The sequence below is a fragment of the Embiotoca jacksoni genome, unplaced genomic scaffold (genome assembly GCF_022577435.1).
Source record: "Embiotoca jacksoni isolate LCO1_2020_lvr unplaced genomic scaffold, fEmbJac1.0.p SCAF_5, whole genome shotgun sequence".
NCBI classification, from domain to species: domain Eukaryota; kingdom Metazoa; phylum Chordata; class Actinopteri; family Embiotocidae; genus Embiotoca; species Embiotoca jacksoni.
The window spans coordinates 18135770-18149169 of record NW_027185403.1 but is presented as its reverse complement, the minus strand read 5'-3'; the positions used below and the strand labels follow the sequence as shown (position 1 = coordinate 18149169).

At 39.2% G+C, this 13400-nt stretch overlaps 1 protein-coding gene across 1 annotated transcript; it reads left to right on the top strand.

Moving 5' to 3' along the window:
* The first annotated feature begins 1928 nt into the window (after window positions 1-1928).
* rab33a (RAB33A, member RAS oncogene family) lies at window positions 1929-13400 on the top strand. Its single transcript, XM_069171023.1, has 5 exons — window positions 1929-2220; window positions 3739-4292; window positions 7729-7869; window positions 9640-9720; window positions 10515-13400. Exons 2-5 carry the CDS (start codon window positions 3891-3893, stop codon window positions 10737-10739), a joined length of 849 nt encoding a protein of 282 aa, XP_069027124.1. The 5' UTR covers window positions 1929-2220; window positions 3739-3890; the 3' UTR covers window positions 10740-13400.

The window sequence follows — 13400 nt, the reverse complement described above, 5'->3', positions numbered from 1 at the left end:
AAAGCAGGTAGTAAAAAAAATAAATCGATAAGCCCGTCTGAAAACAGCCTGCAACTGCTGCCAAAAAAACACTGATAAAGTAACACACCTGTAGAAGCACATTCACACAGAAACAGACGCATCAAATTTGAAGCCCGTGTGCATGATAAACTGAAACAGGCAACGCAAGCAAAGTAAATACCTTACCTGTGATGAATGCACTGTTAGCACTGAAATTCCCCACCATGAGCCGCTGTACACTCAGCGACGGAGGACAATGATTGACAGATGACGTTCCAATAGGTTTAGAAAATGTTGCACCTGCCACTCACGAGCAGAATTATAAAGTGGTAAACATAAACCAAACATGAAAGCTTTTATTTTTACTTTTAACACAATCTAGAGCACTGATACCACAGACTGGTATGTGGACTAATGGAGGTATTCAAGGCTCCTCCTGGTGAAAAACAAGAACCTTCCTGAAAAGCCAAACAATTATACTCAATGTGTCCCAAGTCCACAAAAATGTCAGTTAATTTTTATTTTACCACACAGAGCAGTTATTAAACATGCACATCACATTACAAATGTAAAAGTTATTAATCATTGAAATATTTTAGAAATAAAAATGTGCCTGTGATTTGCCACGTAGGGGAATGTCACATCACGCTAATGTTGGCTTGATGCTGTCAGATTCAGACTCTTTATTTGTTGATTTTAGTAAGTGGAATGGGTGAAATTTTGAAATAGTTACAAAGTCCAAGAGAAATGTTGAGAAGGAATTGTAAGTGCTGAACCTGAAAAGTCAGAGGAAACTCTCAATGCAGAAGAGGAGTTTTTCAAGAGATAATTCTTTAATTTTAAACAAGTCTTCTGCTGTTCTTATTGATCCTTTCTCAGGCTGTAATCAGTAACTTTAATTTATAAAAAAAAAAAAAAAAAAAAAAAAAGCATTGTGGGTATTTGCAATGGGAAGCGGTACTTGAGAAATTTGGTTTTGCACATCGTGGTGCATGGTGTAAAACGTTTGGGAAAATCTGCTCCAGAGATTTTGAGTCATTGATTTATATTCATTTTTTCAGATTTGACATTGTGTGTTTGACGCTTTGTGATTAGGTAGGCCTGAGCTCCAAGTGGGTGAGCTTCGAGAGAACTTTGACCCACAATTATAGCAAGCCGTCTTGACATTACTGACCTTTCCGGGAACAAAGGGATGGAGAGAAATGGAGGAAGCCAGAGATTAGCTATGTTGTCTTATTCTTTTTTTTTCACCTGCCCTGTCAGATGATAAACTGCTCTATGACAAAGACATGATTTACACAGATATGAAACAAAATTGAATGGCATAAAATTGGTTTTAAACTAATTGCATTGTTGTCCTGTTAGTAACTGAGCTAAGCTTGAACCAAGCAAGATGCCATATAAGTGTGAGACTGAGATAAATCTGGTTAAACAATCCAAAAATGCAGCACACTGATTTTTACATGTAGCCTATTAGGTTGTTTTTTTTGTATTGTTTTTTTTTTTTATCTATACTCTGACTGAAATAGAAAACAGACAGACTTGATCCCTCCCTTCGTCTCTCTGTATTCCTCCTAAAGCTTAAGTGGCAGCTGTTATTGTCTAATGAGGAGGCCAAAGCTATATGACCAATATCTGTGGAGCACCCAAAAAAAAAATCTAAAAACTTTGTGATGTAAAAATGTATCCAAATGTGTGTGTGTGTGCCTGCTACTGTATATTTTACTGTTGATTTGTGTTCACCAGAATGTAAATGTTCCAGTGAGCATCGCTTTCAGACAAACAGGCCTTTTACTGAGAATGAAGGGAGCTTTGTCAGACAGAAGCGTTGGGATTGTTCGACATACTACAAGTGTGGATGTGTGTGTGTTTGTGTGTGTGTGTTTGTTGTGTGTGTGTATGAGACAGAGATTATGTGTGCCTCTTTGAAAAAGAGAGTGTGCATGTCTGTGAGGAAGAGATTGTGTCTGTGTGTGAGGGATTGTTCAACACACTGAGTGGCACGCCTGTCTATGTGATAGACATTGACTTAGAGAGGGAAAACAGGACAAGTGTTTGGTAATTCCGTCTGCATGTCCGTCTGATATCAACAGACCGGGAGTGTGCGTACATGTGAACAAGAGAGTGTGTTTCTTGGGGTTGCTTCTGCTGGGTTGAGTCAAAATGGAAGCACAGCAGCTCAAATGCACTGCAGCTCCTTGTGAGGCTCCATCTCAAACGGTGAGTAAAACAAATACTGGTCCTTTCTTGCGTTTCGTTTTACACCTCCAATGTTTTATGAATAAGCAATTTTGATCAATGTATCCTGTAATCAAAAGTGAACATAATGGAAGCTATTGGCAGTCAATCAATTTAGATACTGATCAGAAAGAGAAACATGCAAATAGTGAGATTGGGAAGAAGGCTGCGAGGAAGAAAACTGTCTAATGCTTCGTTATTCAGGCATACGAGCCATGTGGCTGTCAGTGTGGTAGGGATGGTCGGTCCATGAATTTGATCCAGACTGAAATTTCTCAGCAGATACTGATCGGACATGGCTTTCAGTCTTTGTTGATACACAGTTTATTGGCTATCCAATATTTAAAATTGATACTAAATATCTTTAGTTGCGTCATATTTGAACTAGAAATCTTTGCATGAAATACTTCATTATCTTGTCTAGAATCAGAATATTTTCACTGCAAGTGATTTCAAAGTTTTAAGGAATATTAGTCAAGAACCACTGATGCGTCAGTTTCGCAAGGAACAAATCTGAAGAAAACAAACCTACAGGAAGGAAACAAATTGCTAAACTAAGACAGAGATGGGGAAGTGGGGTGACCTCCTCACCTGAACTATAATGTTATTTTCCCATTTGCATTGGATTGCAATACCAACTGTATTGGGCACCACCACCTTCACTATGAAATAAATAAATTCATCCTGTAAAGTATTCACTTTGTCTGTGACTTAAAATAGTGTGTTTATAGTGACAATGTTTTTTTATGTGAATTTGAATTATGTGGTTTCAGGGTAATGATCCCATAGATCCCTACCTTGTGGAAAAGGTCCTCCAGTAGCCCTGCATTACAAATCTCGCTGAAGTACAAGTCCAAATGTCAAAAGTGTCAAAAGTACAAATTTCGTATTAAAGGCAGCCACTGTCATTATGTACATTATGTATATATGTATTTACAAAGTGCTACACAAACATCTGGGAAGTGGGAAGGATAAATTTCTCTTTGAGACTGCCAACAAAGAGCCCCAACTACACTGGCAGGGGTTTAAACCCAAAGACTGAAAAATGCTGGTTTAATTTACAAAAAAAGTATTAAAACATTATCAAATAGTATGCATGTAATATTTCATTTAAATTCTACAGCTAATCAATACATATCAACTATATCTGTCAAATAAACATATTGGAGTAAAAATATTTTTAAAAAAACAACTAAACTACAGTTAGCAAAAAACTAAATGCAGCACTTGAGTATTTTTTACAGTAGGTGTGTGCTTATGTTATATATAGCCTAACGCAGTTTATGTGGTGACTTCATTGTAGGTTTATCAATGGAGTTTATGCTCATAAAATATCATGTATCAAAGATACATAATAACTTCGTGTAATGTGGTATATATTTTGTTATGGTTTTTATTTTATATTTCTATTTCACCATAACATGTCCATTTCATTCAGGTTCTTTGTCAAAAGGGAAATAAAATAATGTTCTCTTTTTTTACAATGCTTCTCCCTTTAAGGCCACAGTCAGCTGCTGAAAGCGTGCATCGTCGTTATTGTTGCATCTCTGGTCTCCTCCTCCTGTCCCCTCCCTTCACTCATCCATCCATCCATCCACCCCCTCTCCTCTCCACACACGCACCCCGATTTTCGCATCGCCTCCTCCAGTATAATGACCAACGATTCCCCGGAGGAGGAGACCCGAGCTCCGGGCGCCGGAGGAGGAGGCGGCGGCGGCGGTGGCGGGAGAGGAATCTCAAAAAGAAACCGAGCAGACGACAATGTCACAATCCTGACATCTTCCATGGATTTACAAAGAGCCGGCCGGAGCCGAGCCAGCAGCAGCACTGATGCCGCCCCGAGCATCACATCCTCCGTAGATCTGAGCACCTCCTCCCTGGAGCTGAGCATCCAGACGCGGATCTTTAAGATTATCGTCATCGGGGACTCCAACGTGGGGAAGACCTGCCTCACCTTCCGCTTCACCGGAGGCAGCTTCCCCGATCAAACCGAGGCAACCATCGGCGTGGATTTCAGGGAGAAGGCGGTGGAGATTGAACGGGAGACCATTAAGGTAAAGGCAACAGAGGGTCTGTTGATCAGTGTTGTTTTCTCACTCACACCCCTCCTCCCCCACCCCGTCCTATTCTCTTTCTGTTGATCAGCCTGCTAGTGGATGACACGGGGCCTATTCTTATTTATTTAATCCACATACTTCAATGTACTTTTTGTTGACTACATGCTGGAAGATGCAGCACATTTTGGCAGCACAGGCTTTGTTAGTCCTTGTAGTCAACAATGGCAAAAAGGAAGACAATAATGTTATCAAATTGTTTTAGGCTAAATGGGCACTTTGGGGATTTTTCTAAATTAAAAATGCTTTTGTGGGTAAAATTTCTACTGACACTGTCAAAGCTGCTTTGGAAAACCATCACAAACTGACAAATATGCTGTTTGAAACTGCATGAAAACAGCTTTGGTTGCAGAATCCATACAGCTGCAGTTCCTTAAAGTTATTCATATATGTGTTTGACTTAAAATTTAAAGGTATAATAAAAAAAAAACCAACATAATTAGAGTAACTTCACCCAGTTGTCACATAACTGCAGACATTTTTTTTTTTTTTAAACCCATCATGAATAACCACCCATCCATTCCTATCTTTGTACAGTGTTTGTGAGGACTGTGTATCACAACAATCACAACACATTCTACACAAATTAAAGCAGCAGCTTTATAGGCCATAGTAGTGTAATGGAACACATTTTTGTTTTAATGATTTCCAACATCATTAGGAGCAATGCATATTGGCAGATGTAGCAAAAATCCATGTCAGACCACAGTCTAATAACAGGCTATGAAGTATCTTTGCAAATGATGGTCACGGTTTTAGTCTTGCTTAGATAAAGAGTGGTTGCTCATGTCCCAACTGGTTCATCTGGTTGATCTGTTATGAAGATATCAGCCCTCACTGAGAATTCTCACTCTATTGTGCAATTTACATACCTTCCCCTCCTCACTTACGTTGAACCACGATAGCAAACACTTGCAGTGTGTGAATGGTGCTGGCCTCATGCTTCCCTCCCCCTCTTTCTGTCTCAGTAGAGCAGTCTGTCTGCAACCTCCAGCTGCCCCCTTATGCTGACTCACAAACACACTCAGACAAACACTGTCCCCGTTACCTGTTAGGTCAGTGTGTGTGAATCATTAAAACTCTCCCCTGAAACGCCTGCTACAGACATAGCCTCACTGTATAATAAGCACTGTGACACTGTAAATATCGCTGTTGTACATTATTAGCATCCGTCTCTGTTGCTTGTGCATCAAGAAATGACCTCTTTTTCCGTATGCTATTGTAAGTGCAAAGGTGAAGATGATACTTACAATGATACAATAGCATACGGAAAAAGAGGTCATTTCTTAAGCAGGCTGAATGTTTTTTTAATGCCTAATCGTGATGTACACTTGTAATACTTGACCAGCTTTAAACGTAGCAACAGAGACAGCAGAATAATAAATAATAAAATGTTTGAGACACAATTCCCACTTGAAAAGAAAAATATTGAGCATGTAATGCACAGTTTGCCCTCAGATTGTCACCATGCTTTGAAGGGAATTTGCCCTTTCTTTGTAATGATCTTACAAGTTCAGCACCAGAGCTGAGATATGAAGCTAAGATTATGCGTTTGTCATCCAGAGGGTGATTTCATTGTACGACATTGGACTCCTTTATTGTTTAACGAAAAAACCAAGCTACTTGACTTGTACAGCAGAGCATATTATGAACTAACCCCATTGCAACATAAGTCCAAATTTCTCTCACAGTTTATGTATAAAAGCCTTAACATCTAATTAAAATTTCCCTCAGACTAGCTGTAGAGAGATTTAACTGCGTTACTCGTTTCCTCTATGGTCCTCTGGCAGGTGAAGAAAAGTAGCTCACAGATTGGCAACAACAAATGGTATAAGCTGCAGAAGACTATAAATAGCTGAGCGGAGCACTAAATATAGATGTACAGAGTAAGGTGTCAAAATAATGATAATGAATCTAAAGTTTTGATGGAATACAGCTAAGATATATAATGTATTGCTTTTTATAAAGAATTTGTTTAAATTTTAACGACTCGCTCTGCTACTTATTTCTAAGCATTTATGTTTTAAAATGGATTCATATCTTCTGCATTCTGTTTTTTAAAGAGACATTTGTTAGACGATGGCAAAAATAATTAACATATACACAGTAGCCTATAGGATGCCTTATTAGCAAGATCCATTTATATTTCCAGATTTCCTGTCAAATTGTAGGGTACATCAGTGTTTAACACACTGCTCTTTGATGTTATGAGAGGCTGTAGCTCAGTCGGTAGAGTGGGTTGCACACTAGTCGGAAGGTTGGTGGTTCAATCCCAGCGCCTCCTGTCTGTGCCTGAGTGCCCTTGAGCAAGACAGTGAACCCTAAAATTGCTCCCAATGGTGTACCATCGGTGTGTTGTAAGTCACTTTGGATAAAAGTGTCAGCTAAATGAAATGTAATGTAATTAATGCTGCATTCAACCTCTGATGCTAGTCCTTTCAAATGGTAATAACACATAAATCACTCATCCTTTTAAGCTGCAGGCCTGGGCCCAGTGTTGGGAGCCATCCCTGTTGATGAAGAAAGTGCTGCTGATCACAAAACATCGAGCACATTGATTGTGGGCGTGTAAACATGACCACTTTTATTGTTTGTTTTTTTTAGGTTTTTGTGTCATGGAGGAACATTATGCCTGCTTCTTCTTTGTCCGTCTGGTTAAATCTGAACTATTACATGCTAAAATTAAGGAAGGCACTATAGAGCATCTCCAGGAGCTCTGTGGGTGCACTGCCTGAGGAACAAGGCTAAATCTGGCATCATAGTCCAAACAATTATTTTTTGAAACAGCAGAATAATAAAATGTTTGAGACAAATGCTAATATTTTTTAGCTAGATGAATTCACACAGTTGTGTCATGACCTGATGTAGCTCACGCATTTTTAAAAATTTGGAGGACAGGTTTAGTGAAAAAAATACAGTTAATTATTATTTAACATCGTTGACCAGGGCAGTAAATAACATTTCAAGCATGTGATGAACTTGGCTAGCCAGCTTGTATGCTTTATTTTGTTTTTAAATCAAAACTGCCTGTTTATATTTGGTATTTGCAATATACTTCCTAAAGCGTCTGTTAATTATTGAGCAGAACAGCCCGTAATGCTCTACAACAATGCCATGGATATCTTAGCTTTTCCTGTTGACATGGTACAGTGCCATGTAATGTTTTATGTAAGGATAACTCATTATAGCCAGATTCATATTCATGTTTGCCCTCTTATTTACTGAGATTTATCTTAAGAAATTGCTGACAATAAAACAATTGAAAAAATTTGACATCCAAATTGGCCCATGGTCTATTCTGAGAACCACAAACACTAAGAAAATACAGTTCAGTCATATTAAATCCAGACATACTGTATCTTGTCTATCTTTACAGGTGCAGGTGTGGGACACAGCAGGCCAGGAGCGCTTTCGTAAATCCATGGTGGAACACTACTACCGCAATGTCCATGCAGTGGTCTTTGTGTATGATGTCACCAAGATGGCTTCCTTCCGCAATTTACAGACATGGATTGAGGTTGGCAATGCACTGCAGAAAAACAAAATACTAACGTTAGAGCAGCATGGTGGAAACTGTCTTTGTCCCAGGCCTTGCTTAATGGCACCATGTACACTTCGAGCACCATCAGTGTTTCTCCAATGTGCCTTCCTTTCCCAAGAGGGGTGTAGTGCTATTTGTTAAAGTACCAGAGTGCACCAGTGAGGCGTGTACTGTTAAGTCATGGCTCAATTTTTAAGGTTGTGTAACCACTGTTGAAAGTGTGTATACAATAATCAATATTAATGCCTAAATATCTGAATCTCTTTAATTTGATGAAGTCAACAATAGGATCATGCAATTGTTAAAAGTTGTTACAGTCACAACAAAAAGTTGGAGCGCTTTTATTTTAAACAGCTGTGTTTGTAATAATGCTTAATAAGTAATTTAAACACTGTAAATGGTTGAGGATCAAAACAAGGCTTTGAGTCATGAATCATCCAATACACCCTAAATGTTCATTTAATTTAATGTTAATTTCCTTTATTTTTTTCGGCTCTTCCATGATGCTTTAAGGATGATTGGATCTTCAAGCAATTCAAAAATGTAAATGAATTTCAACTAGATCAAGAGAACTGTGACCAAAGTGGTCGAGCGTTGTTTTCTGTGCGCTCTGGCAGCGCTGAACCTGTGCCGAAGACGAATCCCTATCCATGAGTTGACAATGACAAATCGTGGTGTGCTACTCTCGAGGCTAACACAGCTAATGTAACCACTGCTGTGGCTTTCCAAACAAGCCAAGATCATTTCAGTACATGCTGGAATACTGCTCAGATTATAAATACCTATTCCAGCCACTATCTGTGGGCAATGTGTCGACCACTTCTAAATAATACAACAGCCAACCTATAGTTACTGCAGAGGTACTGGTAGTAAAATAACTAGCTGTGATGCTAATAGTAAATGGTAGGAGTAGGAGTTGAAGCTAATTGTATAATATTGTGGTGTCAGTATGTTAGCAATATAGTAGTCATAATAGTGGTACAAGTCAATAATGGAAGCTTTTTCACAGCAGACATTGTGAGAGGCCACAGCAATAAAAGCACAGGTGTGATTAATAACACTCACTATCAGCTGCATCCCATTTAGTTTAGCATCTGACTCACTTTTATGGCTTCCTTTGATGCTTGAAAGTGAGTCATCATTGTTAATGTTATGGTAAACCTGTGCTTATCCTGCGATGATAAGTCGAAATATTTCCTTTTTGAATGAACAGTAATACTGGAGTATTTTGTAAGAGCAGTAGATACAGCATCAGAGTCATTTTGGGGTTTAGTGAAATATCAGTTGTACAACATTTTTCTGTTTAATTTTTGCTTGGAATCTTTTGAAAAATTGTATATAACATAATAACAGCCCTGGAAGTAACATGTGCTACATTATTTGCAGAGATAGTGCTGATAGTTAGAGTAATAGTAAAATGATTTGCTGTTCCAAAATGGCTACTCTCATTGCTAACCCCAGTCATATCATCTGGTTTTACCAGATATATCCTAAACACGCTCTCTGAGTCTGTTCCATCAGAGTGAATCTTGGATTTTATTTCACTGACTGCAGGAAACACAGGCCTCGTTTTGACACCAGTTTGCTGACACTACAGTTTTTTCACTAAGTACAGGAATATTTTAACTGTCAGAAATTTATTGTAATGATGAGCCATGTCGTTTTGTTTCCACCCTGCTACTCCTATCTAAACTTGTATGGTATCACAGACACATGGTTTATACATTTATATCCTGTTCTTTCAAGGAGTGTAATGGCCATCGGGTGTCAGCATCAGTACCTCGAGTTCTGGTGGGGAACAAGTGTGACCTTGTGGACCAAATACAGGTTGGTGTGCGCAAGCAAGGACTGTAAGATGATAAAACGATGAAAGAATGTTCCTGTTGTACACAAACAGAGCACCGCATTGTAATGCACATAGAGCAGGTGAAAACAATACCTTACATGAGTTAGTAATGCAAGTTATGTCACTCGATCAACATCAGCAGCTGCGCTACATGTGTTTTTGTGACCACTTGTATGTGTGAGTTGTTTTGAGTGGCATTTGCATTTCTAGAGGGGCAGAACGTCCCCATGAAAGACTACGGAAGGTGCGTCAGGCCAGGAGTGCAACCAGTTGGGCTTTCTTTGACATTCACTGAGTTGTGCACCGTGAATGTATCCCCCAGGTTCAGACTGTCAACTACTGTGACATTATCTGAAGGACAGCATATGGTGCAAACGACCTGAACTGTGTGCGCCCACAGCACATTGAAAACTTGTGAGTTTCTTGCCCGCAACAGCATGATTGTCGTTCCTAAGCCCCATTCACGGGATTTGACTCGCTGTGACTTTTGTGTATCCCCCAAAAATTTGATAACATTTTTTATGTGCTGCCTCAGCTGAAGTTTCAGGTCCATGGTGTAATTGCAAATGTGAACATATTAGTGGTCACAAAAATATGTGTAATACAGATTTTGATGATCAGGCGACATAATTTGGAATATTTACCCGGCAAAGTCATTGCTTCACCTTGCTCCTTGCACATTACTGTACTGTGCTCCATTCAAATGCAACTTTTTGATCGCACCTCATACTTTATTTACCATTCGGTTCACATTCAAACACTGGTGCTTTCTCAGGTGCCCTCCAACATGGCGTTGAAGTTTGCTGATTCCCACAACATGCTGCTGTTTGAGACGTCGGCAAAGGACCCGAGGGAAAGTCAGAATGTCGACTCTATCTTCATGTCCCTGGCCTGCCGCCTGAAGGCCCAGAAATCCCTGCTCTACAGAGACGTGGAGAGAGAGGATGGCAGAGTGCGACTCACACAACAGACTGAAACAAAGAGTAATTGTCCTTGTTGAGGAAAAGGAGGAGTGGGAGGCATAATGGAAGGGAAAAGAGAAGAGTAACTGTACATGTAAAGGCAGAGGAGGAGAGGGAGAATGGGAGAGTTGAGTTAAAAACGTCTTTTAAATTAATTGCAACTCCTCTGCTTTAGGAAGAGGATGGGGGAGCTTGAAGCTGACATGAAGAGCAATATGTTTTAAACAAGTGAAGGAAATAATGAAGCAGGACAGGGACACAGGGTTGAAGCTCAAGGGACTGAAACATCAGCTGTATTCTTGTTCTTGAGGATGAGGATTTAAAAGAAGGAAAAAAGGGATTGGGGAGCATTTATTAATGGTTCAAAATGAGATGATGTTGCCTTTTTGACTACAGGATAGTGTAGAAATTCTTCAACTCACTGACACAATCTGAATAAATATACTTTCTATGGGATTCACAGGAGACAGTCTCAATGCTAAGCTTCCCCTCAAAACAACATTGGCTTGATGTTTGTCACAGCCTTTATTAACAGCAGCATATTGGAGCTTTTAAATTGTCTTTTGCTATCGTGTCCTTATTTATCATATATCTCACCCTCTTTTTCCAACCTTTTACTGCTGCCTTAAAAACTAAAAAGCTGCCTCGATCACAGTTTTAATGAACAAAAGTGGTGTGAAGGTTTTAAGCCTTTGAACCTCTCGAGATGACCTTCGTAACCAAACACTCTGACAGCCTCTTAAGTGGACAGAAGATGAATATGACTATTTTTAATTTTTTTATTTAATGTACCGAATATCTCACAAGTAGGACATTTGACTTAAAATCACTGTGACTTCATGAAAGCATGGGAAGGATGAGTATGCACACCTTAGACAAAAGTTAGTGTCGATAAAATAGGGGGCAAAAAGGTCCATGTGAGGTCAAAGAATGCCATGTAGGAAGGCTTTAACAAGAAAGGTTTTCTGAAAATGGACCCATTTATAGGTTGTCAGGCAGCATGTTACTTATTGATTTAGATGCTGTGAGATCCTCTTACTCCTCTGCAGGAGACACACACTCTCCTGTAAAGAAAAGAAGGCAAAGCTCCTCTTTCTCATCTCCTCCCGATGTAAACATATCCCCTCCATGTTTTCTCTGTGGTAGAGTGGCTCAGCCTGCTTTCCTGTTGTGTGCAAATGCAGAAACATCCAGTCTCAGCCTAAAGTGACCTCCTCGCATTCTCTTTAGCCACACCAATTCCATGTTCTCTGGTGAATATCTTTTTTCAAGATAGAGGCCTTTTGGCCACCTTAGATGATCTGCTGTCCGAATCAGCATCACTGCCTCCTGTCTCAGAAAACGGTGGCTCCTGTATAGATGATGGAGAGGCTTTGTGCTGCTAAACAGCCAGCATGTGCAGTATAAGTGGGTTTTTAAGTCTGATGCCTGTATAAAAATAGAAGTCCAGGAGTGTCCTAGTCATTGGTCATACAGGCCGCATGCAACTCTGTAGAAAGCCATATTAATTATTTACTCTACATTGAGAAAGCTCCCATTGGGGTTGTGAGCGGCGGAACACACTGTAACTCAGTGGTGAAGCTATAAGCCTTAAGTCATCAATCCAACATCCTGACTGTGATGCTGTCACTTTGACTGAGCAGCACATTTACCATATACTATCACTGTAGCCTACTGTTGAGCAGTGCTATCATTATATCTGAATGTAGAGAAGTCAAATCAGTGGGCATTTCAGAGTGGTGTTCCCTCCAAGCTGATTTTCTGATGACTTAAATAATTCAAACACTGTGCAAATCCAGAAGGCCCCTGTCTAAGGTGTACCATGTTTTTGTTGATCTTTAACCTCCCTTACAGTATATCAATAACAGCAGGATCAAGCAGCTGTTGCAGTCACATGACATTACTGTTGAATATCTTGATTCATTCTCACTGTACGGGAAAATCTTTATCTTTATCTTTATCTTTATATCCATACCCACAGCCTGTAGGCCCAAGAAGAGCTGGGCAAAAGAACATACAAAAAAGGACATCTACTAATCATTTTATATACCACTTATTCTGTTCAGGATTGTTGGTGGCTGGAAGATATCCCAGCACCTATGACGTGAGAGGAGGGGCACACCTTTTTTATCTCTTAGCAAATCTGTACGGCTGTCTTGGTTAGCATAATGGGGCTAATTCAGTCACTGTAATACAAGTGAGAGGACTGTACTAGTCCAATGAGAAAAGAGGAAGAGCGTGCCTGCATTTCTATCATAATGTTGCCAGATTTTAATAAAATACTTGGTTTCAATGATTGAAAAAGAGAAATGGAAGATATTATTTTGTCACCTCAACAGAAATCAATTTTAATGACTTAATTCAACAGTTTATAAGTGTCATTTATGAGAAAAAAAAAAGATCACATTAATCTCTCCAAATGTTGTTTCTATCCATTTGAAATCATAAATGTATGCTTACTTAACATAACCAGGTCTAAAAATGACAAATGTACAATATGTATGCTTTTTCTTCCCTTTTCCTGTATCTACAACGTTTATTAAGTTATAATATTTTTGCCCTTGATTTGTGTCATTTTTGATAACCCATGTTTCTCTTAAAGGGATGCCTTGACATTTTGAAATTTTGTCTGGTATTTTTGTTTGCAAAATGTCTGTATGTGGAAATAATAAACAATACATATTCTGTAGAATACATCA

Excerpts from the sequence above, each read along its gene's own strand:
- rab33a (XM_069171023.1), top strand. The coding sequence starts at position 3,891 with ATGACCAACGATTCCCCGGAGGAGGAGACCCGAGCTCCGGGCGCCGGA. Across the intron at positions 4,293-7,728 it reads TTGAACGGGAGACCATTAAG|GTGCAGGTGTGGGACACAGC; the intron begins GTAAAGGCAACA and ends CTATCTTTACAG. Across the intron at positions 7,870-9,639 it reads ATTTACAGACATGGATTGAG|GAGTGTAATGGCCATCGGGT; the intron begins GTTGGCAATGCA and ends TGTTCTTTCAAG.